The sequence below is a fragment of the Numida meleagris genome, chromosome 1 (assembly GCF_002078875.1).
Source record: "Numida meleagris isolate 19003 breed g44 Domestic line chromosome 1, NumMel1.0, whole genome shotgun sequence".
NCBI lineage: Eukaryota > Metazoa > Chordata > Aves > Galliformes > Numididae > Numida > Numida meleagris.
This window is the reverse complement of record NC_034409.1, coordinates 94144450-94171016: the sequence shown is the minus strand read 5'-3', so window position 1 is coordinate 94171016 and position 26567 is coordinate 94144450. Positions and strand designations below refer to the sequence as shown.

At 39.5% G+C, this 26567-nt stretch overlaps 1 protein-coding gene across 8 annotated transcripts in view; it reads right to left on the bottom strand.

The window, feature by feature from the left end:
- ROBO1 (roundabout guidance receptor 1) overlaps window positions 1-26567 on the bottom strand; it is a 715672-nt gene that overhangs the window by 303060 nt on the left and 386045 nt on the right. The window contains exon 1 of one of the 8 annotated variants that reach the window (XM_021403084.1): window positions 6911-7755. The exons of the other annotated variants lie outside the window; for them this stretch is intronic. Within the exon in view, the coding sequence (XP_021258759.1) occupies window positions 6911-6965 (55 nt within the window). The 5' untranslated portion in view covers window positions 6966-7755. Of the gene's footprint in view, window positions 1-6910; window positions 7756-26567 lie in introns of those variants that run through there. 8 annotated transcript variants of the gene reach the window in all.

Genomic DNA, 26567 nt, shown 5'->3' with positions numbered 1-26567 from the left:
TACATGTGAATAAATATTTAACAAAGTACAGAAAGCCCTGTGCGGCTCTCAAAGTGTAAAGTCTAGCAGCAGAGAACACAAGGTAAACATGCACTCCGGAATGGAACCTCTACCATCAGTAAAGCTCATCTACAAAGGGACTCTCCCCTTATTTAGATACGGAATCCAGTTGTTTCCTATGAAATTTTTTTGAAAGCCAAATGAGAAAAAACTCCACCAACATAGTTACTATTTTGAGAAGGTATGCATGCTAACACAAGTATTTTATATAGAATGTCAGGATTCCGACTGTGAAGATGAATACTTAAGACATCTTTATTAAAAACTCATGTTTTGATACACTACAGAGTGTATATGAGAAACAAGATCAAAACCAAATGCGTTAAGAATTATGTTGAAGAACACAGAGAGAAGTGCTATTGCTGTTACAGAAATACACATACTGAACTTCTGCGTCAGAAGGTGAAGGGCATGCCCAAGTTAGATCCTCAAGTTCTAAGCTCCTGCAGCAACCAGTCGACACTGTATTTCCCTAAAAGCTAGATTAAAAAGTACATAAGTTATCTGTAGTTCTTTGGATAGCGATGGGAATAGAAAATATGAATACATTTGACGACCATAAAGGCATAAAGATGTAAAGCTGCTTTTTACATGTTTAAAACAATCATATCCTTTTCTTTAGATCTACAAGTGCATTCCTTGCTGGCTATGCATAGATTCTCCTCTCTCCAAGTTCCTATTAAAAATAATAATAATAAAAAAAAATCTCCTTTCAGGTAAAAAGAAGTGAAAGATGTACTACTTAGTTATCCATTCACTTCTCTCACTGAAGACCCTTGCAAAGGAGAAATGGCTTTTCTGTTCATGGGTACTGGAACACAGAGCACTATACACACTTTACTTACCCTCTAGCCATAATTTTGTCAACGTGCAGGACACTTCCCCTCCTACTTATACCTGAAGTGAACCTCATGTTCATAACTGAGAGTAGTTACCTGCCTTCTCCTCCAGCTAATTTTATCTTACTGTTTTTACACATTTAATTGGTGTAAAACATTCCTGTCCTAAATCCATTAAAACATTCCTGTCCTAAGAGGCATATCCTCTCATCCCTTAAAAATGCTCTGGAATCAAGCATTACCATTTATTTGGCTAAATACATGATTTTTTCTGATGATTCAAAAAGCTTTTTGTCAACTTAGAATAATTCTGGCATCCAAAATTAAATTCAACACATGAATTCAAGAAAGCTTATCATTTTCATGGAAAGGTGATGTACAGTACCCAATCCAAGTCTCTCAGTATTGTGATAATTAACATGGAAAAAGAAAACAGAGTACAACAACAGAATAACAGAACCCTACACATTTGACTGAAAATCTATAATTCAGTATCAGACTCCTAGCTGTTCCTCAGTTTTACCTGTTCTAATTTTCCATAGTATGGAGTCTCAATTGTGAGATTTTAATGTAGCTGGATACCATCAATAGCCCAAGCCCCCAGATGAAAATAGCTGTTCTCATGAGATGCTCTCTTTCTTCACATAATATGCCCTTCTACCCACACCAATTGAATGCTGATTTAAGACTGATGGAAACCGTCAGCCAAGAGGCTTTCAGGTATGTGTGGAAGATACTGTTACATTCTAACACTAGGATTGCCTACCTTTGTCCTAATACTAAGGAAGGTGTGAAGAGAAGGCCAACTGAAGCACCTCTTCACTTCTTAAGATATTGAGAGTATCTCTGTGCAACTCCACACCCACCCCTTGTTCAAGCTTCTAGTCACCAACAGGAAAACACTCTTATTTCTGCTGTTTACACAATTTATTGTACTCATAATACACCTCAGTCACTACTTAAGCTATATCACTATTTACTCTACAATTTTATGAAGAGGCACTCCGGTGAAAAGTTAAGGAAGGTTATCACAACCCAGTGAGGTTATAGAGCCAAATATACAAATAAAACGTGTCAGGACCTCAACATATAAAATTCTTGAGTGCCCTTTAGTTTGCTTTGAAAGAACAAGGTTTCTACTGGCTTCCTGACCACAGAATAACCTCAAAATATTAACAACTATTGACAAAGAAAAGCCACGCTCCTAGCTGTACGAGTACACACAGGAAAAAAAAATTCAACACAGTGATAAGGATGATCTTCAGTCTAAAAGAGAAATATTTTGAAAAAGATTTTGAAATAGCTACCACGGTACAAAGTCAGGTGACCGTTATTCATACAGTGCATTTAAAGATGATAGTAATAAATAAGAAATAAATTTTAGAAGCTGCACAAGTGACTGGACTTGCTAGCCCCCGTATATTTTTTAATTAGACAAAATCATCCTTTAATGAGACATAATATTATGCTTGTTTGGGATTGTGAAACAGAACTCTCAGTTATTTAAGAAAATTAAGAGCCAAACCAAAAGCAGTATTACTTGAGAGAAACAATAGGTTCTTCTCAAGTACAGCAGCAGATTTCTCAGTGTTAAGTGTCTCAAGAGATCATTTTTAATCTGTACCTCTTATGAAGACTGGTTCTGATCCCACACAGAACCTCTGTGGCAATCACATCCTGAGTGTTTTACATCAAAACATCATTTGGCATGGATACCACATGATACTATTTGACATTAAACAGTATTGTTACCTAGGTGTTGCTAGTTTTTGGTCACACGTGTAATTGTCGTTTTATCTTTGTAGAAAAAAAACAGAAACTTTAGCCCATAGACTGAACAGTAGATTTTGAGGTACACTTCACATGACTTAATGTTTCCTCATGAAGTATTACAGATCGTACACAGCAGCCCTGCAAAGTTCAAAACCCTGAGCATTACAGCTGATACTTTCACTATGATACTTCAGGACACTGGTAAAGGACTACATGGCACAGAAGCAGGAAAACGTTTGACAACAAACACTGACCTCAGCAAGTAAAAAAGTCAGTTTGGATGTTTTTCTTTTCTAAGTAGGTGCCCAAATTAATTACTAAGTTGCATGGAAAAAAAGCGTCTCTAGTTGAAACATAAGAGAAGCAATGCTAATGCAAATTTAAGAAAAAAAAGAGAGGGAGAAGTCTGTTCTAAACATATAACATCAGTATTCACACTGATCAGCAGTAATCAGTCAAGCACCTGGATACTGGGAGAAAGTTCCAACACAAGTAAGGAATTATTAACAGCACATGGTGATTTCCTTTTACAGTCTGAACTCCTTAAACACACTGCAAGTTTGGCCAGCTTTTTAAACTGCAAGCAGCTATCCTTAAACATTCTTACAGTAAAATTACTTAGAACAGCACACAGTGCATTAGTGGTAGGTGAAAAAATACAGGTTTCTTTAATGCTTTCCTGGATTACTTGGTTACAGATTATGCACTTTGACATTCAGAAACCTTTGAATTACTGCGTAACATATATTTTATTTATTTTTTTAAACAAGGGCTGCTCTGAAAGTAATGCCTTCTATTATGATGTTGCCCACGCCATCAGAGGTGGATGCAGGTGATATGGCAGTAGAGGTTGAACCTTCCCACCAATATTTTGTTACATTTTGTTGCTGCGTGACAGGTGGCAGGAGAGGGGCAGTCTGACAGAATGGCGTCTGACATGGAAATGCATGTGAAGCAAAGGTAGGTCACTGAATTCCTCAATGTGGAAGAAATAACATTCATCAGTGCTTGCTGAATGCTTGTGGAGACCAACCAGTGGATGCGGGCACAGAGAGGCGGTGGGTGGTGCATTTCAGCAGTGACCTACAGCAGCAGTAGGTCACCTCTGCTAGCATCATTTTTGGAACAACCAGTTTGATCCTAAATATTATTATTTCAATTACAGTTTTCAGACTGAGATTATGGCAAAAGTACAGAAATGTTTCCTAAAATACTCCAATACCACTTCACGAAGGCTACAGATTGCTCTCGCATTGCAGAAGGGAAACTTCCCTCTTTAAGCACAAATGTGTCAAAGAAACTGGAGATTTATTTAATCCAATAGGTAGATCATCCAACTTGAAAGGACCTCGGGGACACTCCACAGACACCCTTAAACTATTAACCACTGGAAGCTGACTCTCCCATAAAGGAGTGTAAGAGACAATTTTGCCCTCCACTGGCTAGAACTATCAATGGAAACCATGCCTGCCTCAGTTCTGTTAGAGGACCTATTTCACCCAGCGTAAAATCCCTTTATCGAATTTACCAATCCTGTTTGAAGTACAGTAATTGGTATGGGATATCACAGACTGGGGAGGTGGAAAACACATTGAGCAGGTGGGCACCAGTTACGCAGTGAAACACTATGCAGAAATGTTTATATTTCTACGAAGAGATCAGAAAATCAACCGGTGATGTACTTAGCCTTACAGACTGCTAGAGCAGTGAATGTACATGTGGAAAAAATACACTTTGACATTCTTGTTCCCAGCAAAAGTGTTCTGCACATCACTTTACATATTATTGAAAACTTTTTATTTTCCAAACACACCAATATGATTTTTTTTTCTTTTTTTGAGAGAAAGGAGGGATGATAACTCAATGGATTGTAAAGGAAGGAGGGCCTCAACAAGGAGAAAAAGGGGCAGGAAGGCAGGTAAATGCTCAAGAAAACAAGGTTGGGTACTTGAGAAGTACCACTTAAAGTAATTTTTCTTCTCATCTTTATGCAAAGCAGCACTGCAATTATATTGCTAGAATAAGCAGCTATATTCCAGCGTTCGAAACGATTCAAAATTTAAATTTATTCAGCCTTCACTAACCACAGACTTAGATGAAAGAAGCTGCTTCACAGAGGCAACATCAGGGTTAGAATTAGGGGTTTTAAATACTAAGTGGTTTACCAATTACTGTTTTAACAAACACTAACCTACTTTATCTTTTTATTATTGTAAAGGTTTCCCTGCTCCCCATCCCCTGGTTATTTCCCACCTCTCAGAAGTTCCCAACATCCCCTTTAGAGCGTGACCACACAGCCCGTTCATTCAGATGAGGTGCAAGTGAGGGAAGTGGAAACCTTCGGGGGAAAGGGGAGGAAAGGATCAATCAACCTGCAAGGCGATCAGCTGTCAATGGAACTGAAAGGATATCCATGCGGAAACTGCTGTAGGGGACTCCTGTCCTTCCTTCTCCATTCAGGCCATCTGCCCTCAAACTTCGTCACGCCTAAGGTTTCTAGCATCCCTATTGTTCCAGGCAAGATCAACTGTTTGACCACATCATAACTTAGAGAAAGAGAAACCCTTCTGGTGAAGGAGTAAGAATAAAGTCCCTCTCTGGTGTTTGTCTCCGTCTTTGTTACTGGCTTTACTTACAAGGCTAAATTAAAAAACACTCCACAAACATTCACGACTTTCTTTTGTTTCTTTGTCCCCAAGAACTCAGCTGGAGTCATCATTACTAGGGAAAACGTCCTTATCCCAAGGCAAAAAAAAAACAACACCACCAAAGCAACAAACACATTCAGCATTTATTTGCGGGGATACACGAGAGAATAAAAAAACAACTCTGAAAAACTGTTGCTTAACTTGGAACCAGGGATATCTCAGTCCAGAAGAGAGTTAGTACACTGTGTTTGAGGCCATGTATGAGGGAGGATTGGTACAAGAGACTTAAGGAGCAAGCTGGGGAAAGGACTGCCCATTCCTGCTGCTTCTTCCATTAAATAAAGGCAACATGGAGAAGAGCAAGCCAAAGGTAGCACAACTGACATAGTTTAGAGTGAGCTGGGTTATAGCAGCTCTCACAAGAGAAAGAAATGCAAAGCTTTCCACACTCAAAGCCGCAGAGGTAAACCTAATACCTAACAGCAAAAAATGTAATAGTTAAATTTATGATACCATCTAGAAACAGACATAAGTTATTGCATTCAGTGACATAATTAAGACTTAAAGCTTCAGGCAGTGTACTTAAGGCTTTCAAAAACTTCATTCATTCATTTACTGACCAGGTGTCTCACACTACCACAGCTTTAATTACTCAAAGGGGTCCTCAGCGAACTTATAAAAATCAATTAAGGTTAGCTTGGGCACTGACTTGTACGTTAGGCGTAACGCAAGGTTTTGCTGTATTTAGACACAGCTCACTTCAACACGTGACAAAAGGAGCTGCTGGGAGCGTGGAGGCACACTGCAGACAGATAGGTCGAGTCTCCTACGAGTAACAGGAAGCTTATACAGAAAGGAAAACAAGAGCAAAGCACCAGATCCCCCCAGGACTGCTCCATTCGGATTAAGATACGCGCAAAACCCGGAGCGCTGCGCTGAGCGCCTCATCGCGAAGCGGAGGCACCCGGACCCCGTCTGAAGACAGTATACACACTACTCCATCGCATTCCTCAACACCACAATTTGATAGGGCGCTTAAAGAGAGAATCTGCAGGCGAACAGAATCTGCTATCAACAATACCCTATTAGCACGGCCCTATCTTTAATCTACAGGCACGATAAGATGCCCCAACACACGTAAGCCCCGCTCAAACAGTGACTAATGACCATTAATCCCCTCTATCTCCACAGCCATCTCTCCTTCTCCCATTTATCACGCTGACACTCCACTTTACACACATGGATAAACTTTAACCGAGGAGGGAGGCGAGGCAGACCCCGTCCCGGCGACGGCGGCCCCTCGCACCGGGTAACGGCGGCCGCGGGGCAGGAGCGCGCTACCTGCGGCCGCTACCCACTCCGAGCCCCGGCCGAGCGGAACGAGCGGGAGGAGAGAGCCGCTTCCCGCCGCCCCCACCCACGGGGTGCGCCCAGCGGCCCTCCCCAACCCACGCGCCGCGTCCCCAGCCGCCCCCGCGCCCCGCCGGCGGAACCGCGATGGGAGGCGCGGAGAGGTCCGGAGGATCCCGCTGCCCCCCGCCGCACCGCCGCGGTCCCGCGCCCCCTCGCTCTCCCGCGGGCGGCGGTTACCTGAGGCGAGGCAGAGTAATCCACAGAGGTAAAAGTGAGCAAACTCCGCGACCATTGTCCTCAGGTGGCGCCTGCAGACAGTCTCATGCCAGAATAGCCCCCACTTGTAATCCCACAGCGGCTCGACGCGAGCGAGGCTCCGTAATCCCGCGGCGCTCGGCACTGTCACACCCGGGGGCTGCGGGCGCACGCCGGCCCCGCTCTCCTCTCTCTCGGCCCGGGCGATCCTCCGTGACACTTCCCAGGACCATCCACAGCGACGGCAGAACACAAAAGAGCCCCGCTTCCCCGCAGCCGCCGCTCACGAGTTGCTCCTCCGGCCCGAGACTTTGTTCGGTGCCCGGGACGCGTACAACAAAGAGCTCCGGGAGCGACGCGCACGTAGCGGCTCCCGCTGCCCTCCTCCCCGCGAGTCACTGGGCGCGGGGCTGGAGGCGGGCAGAGCGCGGCGGCGGAGCGGCGGCGGCCCCCGCTCCCATCACGGGGGAAGGCGACGGGACGGACGCGTCGGGGGCCGCACTCACGCAGGGGAGCCCCGGCGGCAGCTCCCAGCCCTGCCCAGCATCGCCGCCGCCCCCTCCCCAGCGCCGGAGGAGGGCACAAGAGAGGGGCAAGGAAAGAAGGAAGGAAGCGAGAGGGAGCAAAACTTCCCCGGGTCGACGCCCCCACCCACCCTCGGTGCGGCGGCGGGAGGAGGGGGAGGAGGAGCACTGCCCGCCTGCCCCCGAGCAAGCTGCTCAACTTTCTGCTGGGCCGCCCCGGGCTTCCCCGCCCGGCCCCCGCAGCTCTGCTGCCGCCACAGGACACCGCACCTACACGGCCCCGCACCCGGCGCGGCGCAGCTCAGCCCGGCAGCTCCCGCCCCGCCCCGCCCCGCCCCACGCAGCCCAGCCCAGCCCGCCCCGCCCCCGCCGAAGGTAGCGCGCAGGGCGGCGCCGGCCCGCGGCGGGCGGCAGAGGTGCCCCGGGCAGGCTTAAGCTGCCCCCGGCAGCGCCTCGGCGTGGTGCCAGGCTTCGTCTGGGCGGGGGACCGCGGCGAGAGGCGGGTGCGCAGCAGTGCTCGCAGAACAGCTCCCAAGTCCCATCCCAAACTCAAGCAAACATATAAAGCCCTTCAAGCGTCCAGAACCCCAAAGGCTGGAAATAGCCTCGATTTTGTGGAGGACTCCTTCGTGATTACTGGAAGTGTGGTTAGCAATTGCTGGGAGATCCTGCAGGGTTACACACCCACATCCCAAGACGGCGTGGCCCCATTCTGGATAACACCTTTAGGGCCAAGGAGCCCTGCTTTTCCTTCACGGCTTCCCCGATTATTTCCCTTACCCTTCCCCTGCCATAATTATCAATTGCATTCTCAGGCAGCATAACAAATACAGGTCTACATAGGCAGGTAGAGAGTGGCCTGGTATTCCCAGTGGAGCAACGCGGCTGTGGCTTGTCAAATGATCCCTGGCAACAAGGCCTGCCTGTGCCACAGGCGTAGGCCAAACATCCGGCATAAGCCTTATCTGATCACTGCTCTGCAAGTGGATGCAAGGCCGAGTCCAGCACAGAGGTCTGTGAGCTGCTCTACACCACAATCAGCCTGGTGTAGCCCTATGGGTTTTATCTCGTGTCACAAGAGGTAGTGGTGGAGCAAGGAGGCTTAACACCATAGGTGGGAAAGGGAGAGAGGCCTGGAAGAAAGACTGCTGTCAGACAAGTCCAACATATGGCAGTACCACCGCTTCACAGTAATGCTCCATGTATTTCTAGGATTGATTCATTAGATTGTAAGGATTGAATGAGATGTAAAAAAGAAATTTAATTTCCAAGAAACATGCTGAAGATATTAACCCCATTACAAATGAGACTTTTCTTGCATCGGGGTAATAAAACTCCGGACAAAGAACCTTACTTTATTTCCCGTCACAGGATTTATATGTACGCTCCATTGTTATCAGCCAAACAGGTTCTGACGGTCACAGCCTCCATCAATCGTGTCACACTCATGCCAGCATGCCATGAAGTTTGCCTCATTTCACCTCCCTCACTGTGGCATAGGACTAAAAGCCCACCAAAAAAGGTTCTTGCGAGTACACTCAATCTATGTTAGTCTGCTTTGTGTGAGATCTGTAAAGACAATTTTCAATAATGTAAAACAAAAGTGTTTTACATTGGGAAATGAAGTGCCTGGTCTGTAAGTGAATCTACCATAGTAGCCAAACTTAAAAGGTTCTCCACTGAAACCAATAAGAATAGTGCAAGCAGTAGAACAATCTACACTTGGAAAACTGATGTTAAAACCAGACATTAGTTTTCAGAGAGAAAAATACATTTTCATCCTACTTCATATACATTCAAGAAACAATCATATCTGTATAATCAACAGCAGGCATTTCCACAGTGAGCACATCCCCCCTTCACAGGGATTTCTTCAATCCATACCTCACCAACAGTATTTCCTTCAGCTCAAACACTGTCCTCACACAATCATTCTGCACTTTATGAAATACAACTTAAATAGCACTTCTAGAATTAAAACACACAGGAAAAACAGTGAATAGATCCTGGATAATCCCTGAATCCAAGTGAGGAGCCTGAGATTTTGATGAATTAGTTTTTATTTTGTTTTGTTTTGATTAAATAAATATGAGTCACATGCAGGGCTGAAAAGAAGTCTCAAGAGTTTATGTAATTCACCTCCCTGTTCCAAGGTAGAGTCAGATATGTAGACTCTCAGCAGCAAAATTATTTTAACCCCATTTATAAAAATTTCTGATGACTGGGATCTCATATCCTCTTCAAGTATCTGTTCCAGTTCCTGTATAGACAGATTGCCTTACTGCCCAGACTATATAGTCTCTAGGATGAAAAAAAAGGTTAAGATCACCACAGATAAAATTCTGAGGGCAATTTTGTTACTCCTTCTGTAGTGATACTGCTATCAATGCTTGGCAGACTCTTTTCTTGTGCTGGACTACATATTTTAATCTATTGCTTCTTTCAAAGAAGGCAAAACCACAATTCTACAAGCAGGTCACTCTACAGGGAGTTTATGTATTCTGTGAATGTGCATACATTCATATAATTAATGTATACATATATCCGTTTACTTGTAAAGTATAATTTTAGGTATTCCTGTTTTTAAAGGAAGCTGTAAATACTCCACGTAATCTTAAAAAATCATTTAAAGTCATTTATAAGATGTATGTATAATCTATCAACATAAATTAATCAATTTACTTTATACTGGCTGTAAGCATATATGCTGTAGAGAAAAGGTAAATGAAGTATTTACTAATTCTCTACTCAAGATAAATCTATTTCCTGTATACTAATGAAATAACAGGCTTCTAGATCCATGCACTCCTTTTCTCAGATCATTCAAAAACACAGGCAGGTAATGCTGTACTGAAGTCTTGTATCCTAGACGTTAACTTTGTTTCAGATACTGTGATATTCTAAATACAGAATCACAGAATCACAGGGGTTGGAAGGGGCCTCCAGAGATCATTCAGTCCAATCCCCTGCTAAAGCAGGTTCCCTACGGGAAAGCGCGTGAGCAGATTTTGAATATCTCCAGAGAAGGAGACTCCATTGCTGCCTCTGGGCAGCCTGATCCAGTGCGCTGTAATCCACAAGAGTGGATTAAAGCTCTGAAGCTTGGATGACCTTAGTATTTTATCACGAGGTTAGAGTAAAATAAAACATTTTATTTTGTGCCTCAGTTGCCCTATCTTTAACAGAGATGTAAGATCGTGTCTATTGCTGTAAAGAAATCTTTATCCTTTGAGATGTGGGAATCCATTGTGCATTAGGCCCAGAGTGAAAGTACACCAGAGCTTCCAAAACTTGTTCTGTTTGTACTATCTCAAATACTCCTCAGTATAATGGTTAGCTGTCAGTGTTTTCTTACTTCAGAAAAATTACTGGGAGTGGATATATACTGGTCTAATTATCTTTTTTAATTCTTTTAGATTGTAATAATATATAACAGCTGCACAGTTCAGTGAATCTCTTCAAATTGTAAGCCTAAAAAACTTCATTAGAATATCTTACAAGTAATTGACATCTTAAATTCTGCAGATGTTCTTACAAAATGTGTGCTATTCAAGCATCCCTACTGTCCTTGATACTGAGATGTACATATATACATATATATCTATAAAACTATATTCAATTTTGAATTTATCATTGGATAATTTTGATCCCCAAAAGCACAAAGAGAATATCCTCATTTCTTCTGGCAGTCATATTTTTAAGCGAATTTTAAAAACACAGGTAAATTCTGAGACTTTAGAAAATAAAATGTATGCATTTGATTATACAGTAACATCCATCTACTGCATTCACTGCAGTGAAATATTAGCTCTGATTTCCAGCATTTAACATTTTTATTTAAATTTCTTACAGTACTGAATATATAACAGTTGAAGGGCTGGATTTTTAGTTTAGTATTTATATCGTTACAAATCCCCATCCATATTTCAGACTTATACACATATATATGAGGGCTGCTCTGAAGGTAATGTCTCCTATAGAATTCTGTTGGCCCACAACATCAGAGGCAGGTGTTGGTGATATGACAGTAGAGGTTGGACCTTCCTGACAATATTCCATTACATTTTGTTGTCGTGTGACAGATGGCAGCAAAGGGGCAGTACCCCTGTGCACAAATTTACACATGCTATCTGTGTTTGAGACACAGAGCTCTGACTGGAAAAGCTCTAAGAAAAGGTTCTCCAGAAATGATAGTTGTGATTCAGCAGATGGCAGTCTTTCCTCAAAGTGACTGAAATCAGAGCTGCCTCTGATACAAGAGAGAATGTGCTTTTAGAAGTTATTTATTCCACATTACTCAGAAGAATTTGAATTTTTTTAATTATTAAAGATCCCAGCTTACTTCTCTCTAAAGGCATCATATGCACGTCTTGTCTTGGATGTGCTATGGGGCCAACTTCACCCTCTCTACAAAAACCTCTTTGAACTTCAAGTGACTCTTACCTTCCTGGTCTTAAAACTACCACATTGCCTTCCAGTTATCTCCAAGAGCTAGCTGCCAGGAATACTTCTGTGAGTGCGTGTGTACATTATACAATCACATCTGCACATGTATGCATATATACACACAGAAATCATCATTCTAAGCATTCTGAGGCTGGCAACAAATATGACAAAATCAGTAATATTATTTTATATGGTACAATTAAGCTTTCATTGACATCACAGAGAACTAGTTCAGATAAGAGTGCATTGTTAGTTGCCCATTAGATTATTGTAAAGATGTCTGCACAAATTGTTTAAACTGTTTTCAGAGTTTTGTTGTTATTCTTTTTCAAGATTTTAATGGTATCTGTTCAAGGCTTGGGTCTGTTTTCATATGATCAGCCCTATAGATTCAGGAATCCCATAAAATCAGCCAACACTGATTTTCCATTTACCTACAGTAACTCATTTCACTCACAGGAACTCACGTAATTCCACGTCTTTTCCTTTTCCCTTCCTCTTTTTATTTGCAGTTAATCTCTTGAAAGCCTACCATTGTTGTATAATACTTTGGGATTATTAATATGTGTAACAAAAAATGTTGTGACTTCCATCTCAGTATGTCAATTTATGTCTCTTCCTTGACCTGAATGGTCGCTGTTTAAACACAATATTCAAATAAATAATTGTTTTGCATTTGATGGTTAAGGCCTTAAGATGATTTGCCTTTTATTTACATTAATTTGGATATGTAACTCCTTCTTCTTTGATGCTTCACTTGATTGCACCACCAGTGAATTCAGACTTCAGTCTGAACTACGCTGGGTCAGTACACTGCTTAGAATAGTACTCATGGTCATTGCTGAGTTAGGAATACTAGCAATAAGATGTAAGGTTTTATTTGCTATGTTGAATTCATAGGTAGAGATCCTAAATAAGCTCAAGCCTCATTATTCCAGGTGTATAAAAACAACACGACAAAAGATCCTTTCTTCAAAGGACTTACAGAGTGTCGTTATCAACATAAAGGAATACAAGAGAAATTCACCATTGGCATAAACATGCACAATTCCATTGATGTTTATTCTTTAATACTTTTTTTATAGTAAGGGTGTATGTGGCTTTTTATTTCTGTTTGAAAGGTGCTATAGCACATCCCCAGTGGAAAAAAAAATCACTAAAGCTACATTCCTTTCTGTTCCTGTAAAAAATGCTAAGGGCATATTTTCTATTCAGTCTACTCAGCACACCAGCTCAAATGCCTTTTAAAAATTATTATAATTATAGGAAATAAGATGTACAACTTCTCTTCCATGGCTTTGTTTTTGGTAATGATAAAATGTTAATCAGCTTAATATGTAATTTATATACAAACAACACAGTATTTGTTTCAAAACCAGTGTTATCTCTGATATTACTGAACAAAGGCAGACCTGTCCCTGAAATCTCAGTACTTGGTTTAGGTATTTAACGCATGAGCCATTCAATATTCACTGTCTCCTTCTTTCTATCCAGAATGTAGGAAGAGTCTGAGGGTGTCACCTAGTGGATCATTCAGATTGCCTATAAGAGAGCTAGCAAGCAAACCAATCCAAATGGCATTGAATGAACCAACAAAATGAAAGAGAAATTATGCTTTTTTCTCTTTATTAATTACTCCAGAAATTGTGAAGGCTTCAACAGAGCGTTATTGTTCTGTAATATCTGCCTTTGGGTTCCCATTTATGTCACAGAATCTGCTGGCACTGAAAAGGACAGTAAGAATGGTGCACCCAAAATTCTGAAGAGAAAACTACCTACGTTCCTGGCTCAGAGGAAGGGTTTAATATTACCACACATGACTGTTTTAAATGAGTTGCACAAAACTTCTGTTTAAGATTACAAGTAAGTGGAAGAAATGATATACAGGGCCCGTAGGTTCCTTCAATTATATTTTAAAAGAAGGAACTATTCCATGGTTTTCAACAGGCCATCAAAAAAGTTTTTTTTACATGTATTACTTCGAGATTGCTGTATGCATTTATAATTCAGGAATAGTTAAGGTTAACCCTAGCAATCTGGAGATGAAAAGGATTACATAAACTATCCATCTTATTTCTTTGATTGAATTACTGCACATATTTAAAGCAGACGCCACTTTAAGCTGAATACCTGCAGTGAATTAACTCAGTCAAATGCAAAGCAGATACCCGAGCCAGCTCACACAGTACAATTTTCAATTGCATGTTGAAATTTAAAATAACCAGCATACAATTTATAATTGCATGATGAAAGCCTATCTGATCCCATATATTTAACCTCTTTTAATTAAAAAAAAAATGCTTACTATAGTTTTAATATTATGTTCTGCCCCTGAGTGGAGGAAGGGAAAAAGTAAGGACTACAAATGATAGAGACATCCAGTATTAATGCCTAGAGCATATATTTTATTACACCCCCTGAATTTTTTCAGTGTGCGCTGTGTGACTAGAATGGGTAGAGGAGAAACAGTCTTTGCCCTAAGCTGATGTGCTTATTTGCTGGTGTCAGAAGTGCACACTACCCATCAGTAGGCACAGTATGCTACTGGAAGGAGCAGCAAAAACCTTATGCCAGCAGTATACTTTCCCTGAAGTGGTAATATGTCTGTTTTAATGAACAAGTGGAAGTGCTATCCCCTACGTGTAAGGGCTAGTCCAATCATAGCCTTTTCTACACATTCAGAGTACATACAAACAATCTGTAGTTATTTGCAGAAAACCATAGGTGAAATATTAAAGAAAAGATACAAACACTTCAGCAATCCTAACCCATATCAAAAGCTCTTAAAACTACACCTTTAGAGAACTGTGAAAATATATATCATTCAGTTTAATTACCAAATCAAAAATGTATACGGACGTATTTAATGTGTTTTGGTAAAATCAAACTGCATGAAGTAAGCAACACAGGAAAAAAAGGAACACAAATTATTTAACCCTCCACCCACAAAACAGAGACCAGAGTTCTGTGTAACAGAAGCATCTGATTCTACTAGACAATAAAAGTTTTGTGGCAGCTAGAAGCATTTTCCTCCTCTTTGGGATCTGGAGTTATTTTCAGGATTTCTTTTTTCTTCCCCCCCACCCCCTCCCCACTCCCCAAATTGTTGGTCTAAGTCTTACTGGACTCTGGTAAGAAAGACCCATGTCAAATGTATGGTAAAGTTCAGTTGAAGTCACTGCTAAAGCGTAGAATCTGAAGGGCAAATAAGGATTGCTGCTGAGGGAGAGGATGCTGTCAGTGAGACTTATATACCCAGGAACACAGTAGGCTGTTTTCTTTTAAAAGAGTTCCTTCCAGCTTTGTGCAGGAAACAGCAGTACCAGGCTCCCATACTGCATACATCTCCTTACAGAAGGTCAGGGTGCCTTCAGAATTAAAAAAAGAAAAACAACCAAAAACTACCTCAAGGAAAGGCCTTGGGCCCCAGCTAAATATTTCATTAAAAAGAAAACTGGTCTTGCATGTGTTCTCCTTAAAACCTCCCAAAGGACAAATCTGTCAGGGTATGTCTACATAGTTAGGAGCATCCAGTAACACAACTATTCCTCCCACTCTCAGAGACAGCCTGACACAAGCCAGCTCCAATCCAGAAGCTGAGTAAATATGCTATCATAGTGCCAAGGCTGAGCTAACACAGGTTGTGTCTCAACAGGCCTTATTAACTCAGGCTCATTACTTTAATAACACAGCTACATGGCTGCTGCGCTGCAGCTGGCTCTGTGTGCCTGGCTCTCTGTGTGCTAGGAGCAAGCACTTAAGTATCTGCTCCTGACTGTGTAGACATGCCGTCAGTGTGTTCCTCCTCTTCTTCCCGGAGATTTTGTCATTTAATTTAAAGCCAGCAGCTGCTTCTCTCAAAAAAAAAAAAAAAAAAAAACTGCACTGACATAAAAAAAGAACAGTTGAAAAATAGTATGTTTGTGAAAGGTTGTGGAGGGCTGACTGCCCCTTGCAAGTCAGTGTCATTTCTGCCGTGCCATAATGGAGCCTTCCAGAGTAGACATCATGACCGTAAGTGAGGATCACGTGTGTAAATTCCAGTTTTCTCCCTTCTCACCTCTTCACAGAGAAGATACAAGAGTAAATTACACAGTGAGCACTGTTAGAGGAATAAAAATGCAGCCATCTCATTTCAAATGAAAAGTGGAAAACTTCCCCTTCTCTTCCATGTAAATGAACAAGTTTTGTATTTCCCAAGTTATTACTGTGTAGACAAAATTTATCTGCATTTACCCTCAACTATACGGTTGGGAAAACATTCCACTTTTAGCTCAAGGGCACAGTCAGAGCTGCACGGACTCATAGCTAACCTCAAAGAATGCAACAAGAATGGGAAAAAAAAAATGCTTTTTAAATCTTAAGACTCAAAGGGGACAGCAACAGAATAGTATTTCAAATAGCAATATCAGACTGAACAAATACTCAAACCAAAGGAAATTCCCTGTGAAATTCTTACTGACCACAACAGGAGAGAATGTTACCTGGGATCTACTCCTTCCGCCTATGATCCCTGTAGCAGTATTTCTTAAGTAGGTAAATAGAAGAGCAACACTGAGGCATTTGTGTTAGAAAGGTTTGCAATATTGAAACATTGCATATTGCCATGAAAATGTGGCACTACTAAGGGACCCTGTCTTAGCTGTGGAGATGGGAAACTATTCACACGAGAAGTTTGAGAGATTATGTTCACACATACAAAATTTGAGATCTATGATTACAGTGGGAATATCTTCCCAGTAATTTCAAAAACATTACTTTAGAGTCTACACATCTGTCAGTAAAATACTTATCAAAACTCCAGTGTACTTTTGTCCTTTTCTGGATTGTTTCCAAAAAGTAATGCTGTATTGTTTATTGTGAACTACGCTGTAATGCCCTCTGCTGGTAAAAAGTTGGTAAAAGCCAACTTCAGATTTCCTTTCTATGTGATTCTAGAACTCTCAAGGTTTCTCACACAAGAATATTTGCTGAAGTCACAAATTCTATGAAAAATTCCAGGGCAAAAGGAAGAAACTACTAAAAGTGCCAACAGATGTCCATTAATTCTGAATCAGGAAATCAAGACTATGAAGACTTCAGCAGCATAGTCATGTTAGATTTTCAGTATTTTAAATGGAATTTTAAAGCTTTTGGCTTACATTTTACCCAGCCAGTACATGACAGTAATTATAGAATAAAGCCACTGTTAAAGCAAAAAACTGAGTGTATACACTAGGACTTAAGTGATATTCTTGGTCAAAATTGTAATATCTTTTAAGAAAATTGGAATGATCGTTTTGACAGGTAAGTGTACATATAGTGAAAACTCTGTTAGGACATAAACAGAAGGAAATACTGAAAATCAGCCTGAGATTTTTTTCTGCCCAGCTTGCCAAGGTCTTAGTGAAAGCTTAGTGAGATGCTACCCATTCCCAAGGAGTTAATTAATACTTTTCATGTATAAATATCAAACACACCAACATCTTTTGTACCGCAGAATTCATCAAGTAACTGTTTTAAAAGTGCCATACCATTTGAAGTATGTTTCACAGCTGCTTTCTTAGAATTATTAGAATTGCCATAAATAGGCAAAGTACTGCTGAAAATTAGGTTTAGGATATTTTTGTTGCTTTTGTCATGCAGTTCTGAGTACAGAGTGAAAATTATAAGCATGGCCCAAATTGGACTTCTTGGAAACATGAATGAGAGATTCAAATGTGCTTTGATGGGGGGAGGGGGGGAGCTCAACTGCTATCAAAAGAACTCCCCTTGGTATTCTTGAAAATCCCACCCTTAAACCTTTATTAAGAATCCCTTGAAAGAGGTTTTTGCTCAAAGCCATAAATCTTCCCATCAGATATGCAGGGAAAATCACCAATTAACAAGAGACATGAAGGATTTTTCTTGATTACAATATGGACACACATTTCTCTGGAGAGCTGCTTTTGTTCAAAGCCAGCCTATCTCCTCCATGTTTGAGCGCAGAGAATTTGAAACAATAAAAAACAGACCATTTTATTGCAAGAGAAGTATGAGTTTGAATAATCTAAAATGTTTTCATAAGACAAATTGTTAACCAATAGATGACATATTGTTTTGACACAACATCATTTCAGATAGCAAAAACTTTTGACAAAATGGCATTGGATTCTAATGATATACAAAAGTTGATGTGGTAATAAACATGTTAAACATTAGCATTTTAGACTATTGTGTAGATCTAGGCTAATCCTTAGAGAATTCTAGATTTCTGTATCTACTGCACCCTCTGTGTCGTAAGTTGACAGTAGCTTCAGGTGACAACCACCTGCCTGAGAGTAGTTCCCATCCTGGAAAAATTAAGGAACATTTTACTTGTACTCATGGAAAAATAACAGATAAATAGCTTTTTGGATGTGTTTCTGCCAAACTCTTGGCAAGTTTAGGAAAACGTATAAAAATAGATCTCTATTTTTAAAATCAGGTACCAGCTCCTGGAGCTGATATTTACAAAACATTATTATTATTATTATCATTACAAACAACCCATTTGGCAATAGGCATAATACCTAATTTACCAATAAAATATTTGACAATTACATGGTATTGAACAATCAAGGGAAGAAGTGGAAGTTTCATTTCTTGATTCCTGTAAAGAAGATAAAATGCTTTTCTGGAAGCCTTAAGCAGACACAAGTGTGCCTTATAGAGCCCAACACAGGGGTTAAATTGGTGAAATTTGAGTGCTTTTTATAAATTTATACTTGTAGATCAAGTGGCCTTTTCTATCTTACATGCTACAAATCATGCAACTGATACTAAATAATACCTTATCCAGGAGATAAGCATCAGTATCTTAAAGATTTTATATATTTCAACTAATTTACAACATTTTCTTTGTGACTGCAACTATAACCATGCCACAGCTTGCAAAAGATTATTCTGTTGACAAAAATGAACATAGATCGAAGACATGATAGTCCCACAAAATGGGAAAGAGTTCTTGTTTTCATACCTCTTCCATTTATAGACTAACAAAAGTTGATTATGCTCATGTTCCTAATTACAAGAGTCAAGGGAACTTTCAATCTTCAAATGAAGTAATATCTTACGATTATGAATAAGATTGAAAAGCAAATCATTTAATGAAATATGTACCACAGTTGTACTAAATACAACTACACATTGCTCAGCGAGGCTGCCAATAAAGTGAAACAAATACAACTCCTCCAGTGTTTCCATACAATAAGTAATTAAACGTTTTCTAGTACGTAGCTTCATGGAGTACAAAGAATAAATCACATAAAATAAAGGCAAGACACTAACAGCCCAATTTCATGCAGAATTCCAACCCCTGAAAGGTTTGAAGCCTCAGGCACTTCAAATTTACTGTTCTCATTCAGAGAAATGATTTGCAGGCCTAAATGAATATTTTACTATTTTTTTTCTTTGAGTCAAATGATCCATCTGTTTACTAAAACAATTCACTGTGAAGCCAAAGAGGTCATTTCAGAGTAAAGCCTCCATCTTAGCAAAGGGTAAACCAAACAGAGTGTCAGGTTGAACTATTTGAAGTATAAAGTGACATCAGATAATGTTTGATGATGTTCAGATTCTATGATCTCTTTGCTCCAGCACTTTTAAGACTGGTAAAAAAAAGAATCCTTTTCTTGAAGATATAACATCAACAAAGTTCTATATTTCTACTTCATTATCCTAGTTTTATGTTGTCAATTAATGTCAATTACAAACTTTAGATGTAAAAATGTATACACTACCCAACTTACTCAACAGCTTACAGCTACACCATCAGACAAAGAAACTTTTGTCTTGAGGCTATGGATTTGTAAGTTAAATCAAGGAAAAAGGCACTCCAGAGAATGTTTCTTGATTTCTCCCATTTTAGAATGATGGATTCCTTTCGTTTCAAATTATTAATTTGCAGTAAAGTTGGAATGTTTTGATGTGGAACTTGGTGGCGAGAGGAAAGAGTAAAACCAGGATAAAATATGTTATTGTGGAATCAGCACGTGGATTAGGAAAATACTTGAAACCAAACTACACCATACCACCTGAATTTGACAGTAATTTCAGTGGTGTTACATTTACAATACTGCTTCTACTAAAATCAAGGAAGAATTCCCTTAAAAAGATTATATTCTTAAAAATGAAGTAATCAAAAATAGAAACATCATAGAGAAGTTGCCATTACAGAGAAGTTGACTCTTCAACTGCCATCACTTCACAAGAATCAGCAGAATGCATGTAGAACAAGAGCTGTTTTCAGTGAGGTGATTCCCCCTCTCTTTTTCCTGCTCCATGTGCTGGAAACAGGCAGGTGGAAATGCTTTACTAAGGAATCTGCAGATAGTACTGTTTAGTGGAGGAAACTGAGTTAAGCAAAAACCCCCACTATTGACATTGTGTATGCTCTTCCAATTTCCAAATTTTTCAGGTGGATAAGAGTGCAGCAGTGTTTACTGATGCAGAGTTTACTGATGTTTTTCCAACATCATATATTGTACAGATCTGTGGAACTCTGGCCTCAAAAGGGAGTCTGTTCTGTTAAACCCAGATTTCTTTCCCTTGACAATAAATATCAGAGATTAAGAAAAGTCATAGATCATTTTTTTACTTATGTTGTTTTACAAAAGTTAAAAAGAAGAAGGCAAAGCAAACATTTATAGAGCATTTTCTTTCATTCACTAATGACTTCTTTGTACCTTATCTGGAATACTGTCTCACAGAAGGCCAGCTGTCTAAAAGTTAGTTCTATCCCTGTTCCATCTGCAGCCAACACAGAAAAACAGGCAGCTCCAAAGGTTTTTTAATGCATGCATCTTCTACAATTGCCTATTCCTGTCCACTTACTGCAGAGGGACAACTGGTTTAGACTTGGCCTATGAAATTTTTGGCAAGATAAATCCTACCTTTAAATATAATACTAGGTGTCCACTTGTGTGGAGGACCTTGTTCTACTTGGAAAAGATGCACACACAAAGGCATCTTCAATACCTAACTTTAGATATGCTTAATACACATCTTTGAGTTAGGAGTCTCCGCTGTAGATGAAGTCTGTGAAGAAGCAGTGAAACTTCTAACTATTAGCTCTGAATAGCTTGGCTGAATCATCAGTCATCTGACTGAAAAATCAAGCACTTTCTTTGATTATTTTCATGGAATATTCTAAATCAGTTGTTTCCATATTAAAAATGATTTTGTTTTAAAGTGTCTATAAGAAAAGGATAGACTAATTCCTCTGCATTTTCTTGTTGCACCTTTACATTTCTCCTACTCAGGTTGTCCTATTCAAGAACAGCTATTCCTGTTCAACTGTATTTCCCCGTTGAGCAGTTTTGCAGTACAAGAGGAAATTGTTTGATCCATAGTAAAGGACTTCCATTTAGTTTCATATGTACACAATGTGCGTGCTCTCTTTGTCACCTTTGTCTTTCAGCCATTTTTGTATTTCAGAAAGAAACCATGATGAAGTCTCTGTTCAGTTAAGATCTTGTCCTCAAATCCATACTAGAGGTCTCTACACTCTCATAAGTTCCCTTTGAACAAAATGCTCAAACTTGCTTTAAGGTGACTGTCTCCTTTATGCTGAACATCAAAATAGTCTATCAACAGAAAGATCTTTTCATGTTTTCCTGTGAAGCTGTATCACTTCTTGATTTATAGATATTATTTTGTCAGTGTACAAAAGTTGCATCAAGGTTGCATCAACAGTTTAATAAAGCGAACAGAGCACGTAATAGTACTATTCCTCCTTCTAGTACAAATTTCCAGGATAACTTTTTACTTCCCCAACCTTGGAATGGGTTCATTGTAGGATATCCTTTATCAGGTGCAGTGTTTCTTGTGCTCAATTGTGGAATATTTTCCTTTGAAACTTCTGAAGATGACAAAGAAATTTTAGTGAATCTTTGCAAAATATCAATACGCGTAATACGCAGAGAGAAGAAGAAATCCCCACATTCTGCCACATACCGTACAGTGCTTACAAAGTGCAATAAGAAGGATGATTAATAACAAAGGATTTCTCCTTGCCTTACTTTGTTTTCACATCTCTTTTGAGGTTTAACACCCAAGCAATTGTTTAATCCTTACTGCTTGTTCTCAAAGCCATGATACATTCTTCCAAAGTTCTTTACAAAAATGGCAAAAAAATCCTGTTATGAAAGCATATTTGTTGTTGTCTTTCTATTTCTTCCTTTAAATCTACTGCTTTGTCTATTTCATATATAATACTTTTGAGATTATTAGACAAACAAGCTAGAGGTAAAATACTGGTATTGCATATAATTAATCTCACAAGAAAACAGATGCCATCTTAAAAATGATTTAAAGAGTACAGGTGCCTTATATTAATCAAATTCTTTTTTTGCTTGGAGTACAGCTGTCAATAGAGGTGCTTATCTGTTCATGTTCTATTCAGATAAATTACTCCAAATCGTGTCCGAGGGCATGGTTAAGAGTTTTTGGACTGCTTATAGATACTGTTCCATTTCAACACTATAATAAATATAATACTCCTACTGCTATAGTGCATCTGGATAACGTTTGACTTGATTCACAATCACTGCCACCTACTGAGCTACAGTAACCAAGTATAAATAAATATTTCTGAGGTGGGTAAGATAATCAAATTGAATCCATTAAAAACCTTTGTAATTTAAAAAAAAAAAAACACTGGAAAAGATAAGACATGACTTGGCTGAAGTTGCAAGGTGTATTAACTGAGAGGCAGGAACAAGTGTGGGTAAAGGGAAGCAGAGAACTTGGCCATGAATTTCATATAATGATATTATGGTACCAGAAGGAGACAAGGGGAAACGTGAGAGAGAGGAAATGGAGGAAGTAATAGAGAAGACAGATGAGATAGTATGTATTGAAGGAAACCAGGGAACAGGCCGATGCAGAAGCTGAGAAGAAGTGACAGCAATGCTCTAATGAGAAGTTGAATAGATTAGAATAGCTGTTGCAAGTCTCAGTAGCATATAGTCCTGAGAAACTTTATGACATTTGGGAACTTAAACAAGGCCTCTAGTCTGGATGCTGTCGAGGTAAATGAAAATCTTTAGCAACAGCACCATCTGAATTCTCATTCCAGTGTTATGACAGTTACTTGCTGCTCATCAAAAGGCTGCACTGTTGAGAGCAGGACTATGTTATGCATTAAATATCTGAATAGAAAAAAATCATCTTCTGAGTATATGCGAGTTTCTGTCCCTTTCTGAAGAATATTCCCTCCTTATTTTCTTTGACAGGAGTCAAAATGTGCATTGCTTGACAGGAACTGGGCCTTAAGAATCATCTCCAGTCATCACTGTCTACATTTTCCTTTCTGCTGCCTATCTTGCAAAATGTGATTTCCCAAACCCAGTGCCAGCCACTACTCTTCTTCAGTCAAATTCCTCCTAGAGACTCACAAGTGTCACATCAACCAATCCAACACCTCATTATAAAACAGGGGGTGAAACATAGGGAAAAGAAAGCAAACAGAAAAGAAAAATGTAAATAGCATCACTTCTTGGTTACCAGGTGCATCTTATCTTATCTCTCTCTTTCTCCCTGGCTGTAAATTCCTTAGGGGTAAGGGCTGCCTTAACAAGTGCTTTGTAGAGTGTTTCTCATAGCATTATGCATATGTGCTAGCACAATCACAAATATGCCACAGAGCTACTTTTCAGCTATTGTTATGTTAGCTTATGCGATAATACATTGGGATTAATGCATGTCACATGAGTTGTGTTTCACAATAGCAAAATAAAAATCTTTGGATTGCACTGGCACTTTTCTAGCACAAAAGCCCAGAAATGAGTGCCTCAACTGACTCCTAGATAGATTAATCAGATTGCAACAGGAGGAGATGAATGGATAAAAAGAGTATCTAATTTGTTCCCTCTCCATTTCTTTACAATGAGATTAGTTACTCTTTTGTTTAATTTCAACACGCTGGTCAGATTACAGGAAATTTGGCAAATGGAACTGTCTTTATACCAAACTGGAACAGATATCTAAAAACTGTTCTGAAGTTAGGATTTGCTGTAGATTCCCACATTCTGAGCAATTTCTGAGCAACACTATTCACCTATTAGCAGGGACTACACATTCAAAGTATGTGTACTTTTATTTATTTGTTTGGCTTTATCCCTGCATAATCTTCTCACTTTAAGTATGCTAATCTCAGTCAACGTCAATGCAATTTAATCCCAAATTCATTTTGTAGTGGCCCTTTTTAACTATGCCTTTCAAAGATTTTCTCTTGAAGCAGAGGCATGGGGGTGAGCATTTCCATTGCTCTGCCTCCGGCATAAATTTGCATTTTTCCCCTCACCTAACAAGAGATGATAAATCAGTCATTTTTCTGTCTTCAAGTACACAGATCTTATATATTTTCTATTCATATTCCAAAGCTACAGTGCTAATATTTCTCATTTACATAATGCTTTTCTGCAGTTTCCTAATCTGCTTTTCTAACACTCTGAGTGAAGCAGGTATGTTGTATAAATAGAAAGGTTTCTGCAAAGTAGCATAATACTGTATGTCAGACAACAAAAAGAAAGTGTAGATTCAGGGCTGTGATTAGACCTAAGAGATCACAGTTTACCATCTTCAATTTCAATCAAATCTTACAATATTTCTACACACATAAAGTTGAACTGCAACTTGCATACAAGTCTAACAGTCCACTTACAGAACTGCAGGCTTTATGCATGTTTTATTCCTTCACGTAATCCAAGGCATGCTTATGCTAGGTTTACATGACAACACATCATATGGCTTCTATTCCAAGAGTGAATTAGAGCAATATTTTACACTGGAACTAACAAGACACCGGAGACCTGTTCAGCAACTCTTGGCCTATTGCTTGTTTGTATGCACTGTGATCATCACAGAATTAACAATAGCAAATACTAAAAACAGATCTAAAACCAAAGGTCTATTTTTTGTTAGCTAACAAGCAGTGTCACTCTACTGCCTATTAAGAGAAATGGATTTGTAATTGCACAGCTTCTCTCTGCTTCCATGTGGAACGGAGTTACACTTGTTATTTGTACAACCACTTTGTGGCTGGTCCTGGAAAGAAAACATACACTGTTCAATTAGTGCTAGAAAATGTCAATACTCTCTAAAGCAAAGCTGTAAAAAGCAGAGGAGAATTTGGGGCATTGCAATTATGGACATTTTTCTCCCTAAACCTCAGGTTTTAATAAACTAGATCTTCTAAAGCTACTTTAGACGAAAAGTGCTACTGTTAAACAGAAAGCTAAGTCCTACTGCTAACCAAAATTAGTAGGTCAGAAAATAGCCATTACTTAAAGGAACTACTTTGGCATCAACTGTAGGTATAAGTAACTGCATAACTGCAGCTATAAGTAGGGAGCTGAGATTACATCTCATCTGTTGCAGGGGGGACACAGCCAATGAGTCAGCTTGGGGCAAAATGGACTCCTCAGACAGGTTTCCTCCAGTAATTGCCATGGGAATTAAGGACTCACTAGAATGTACATTTTGCTTTACATCCCCAGTGCAGAAGGGACAGAGCAAAGGTAACACTTACTTAATGAGGATGTATGGCTATGAATATAATTTTCAGCTTCTGACTGCACTTCAGGTCGCAAAGTACGTGACAGAATAATATCCATTTACCACAAAATGGAACATTGTGCCTAACCTGGAAGTCTGGAAGTCTTATTTTTTAAAACTCTCCACTCACTACTGAAGTAAAGACTTTTTCCCCTATAAAACGAAAGAAGAGTGAGGACATCATGCTGAGGAAATTATGCAAATTAAACACAGTCCATACAAACCAATTTGTCTCAAGATCGGAGGTGACATATTTTCTAACTTAATACCAGTTTAAGCTTTTATTTATGAGCCTATAAATAAATATTCCCTCACAGGAACATGCATAAGAGAAGACAGAGTATCTACAGAAGAGGACTAGGTTAATTTTGCATACCACTAATGTTAATAAACAATAACCCCCTGAGAAACAGCTTATTTATAAATTACAGAATTCCTAATATTGTTCTGTAGTCATGAGTTTACACAGGATTTACAGAATAAAATTTTGCAAAGGCCACGGACATAATGGCTGGATGCCTGGGGAGTCTTATAACAGACCCTTTGATTCAGAATCTACTAGAGCAAGCATTCATTTGGTGGTTTTCCTTGCGTCCACAATAACACCACCTGCCTTAAAATGGCTGCTTTGAGTCAGCTCTCCCCCAGAGCAGACAGTCAACTAGTGCTCTCCAGTGCATTGCACGCTCTTAATAGTAATGCACTATTTTTTTTTCCCCCAAATACCATAGCATCTATTCATTTGGGAATCTGTGACAGGCTGGATCGAGGCCAGAGAGTACTCCCTTTGCTCTCACTGCTTCTGGCAGGATCACTGTCCGCAAACCTGCTGCTTGTAGCAGAATTTAGGAGAGGTGCATGGCAATTGTACTCATGGCTTTGTATGGAATTCTGCAATTCTGTATTTTTTTCCAATTCAAGAACAGAATAGAAAGGATAAAAAGCACATTCTGTGATTCTGACCACTAATAAAGTATATAATAAGCTCTTTGTGAAGTGCTACAAAAAGGAAAATCTAAATATCTCACTCCTTATCTTATTATAACACTTTTTTGTGTACTTTTTTAACTTTTTTTTTATTTGTCTGAAATGTTTGAATTTTGATAAATCAC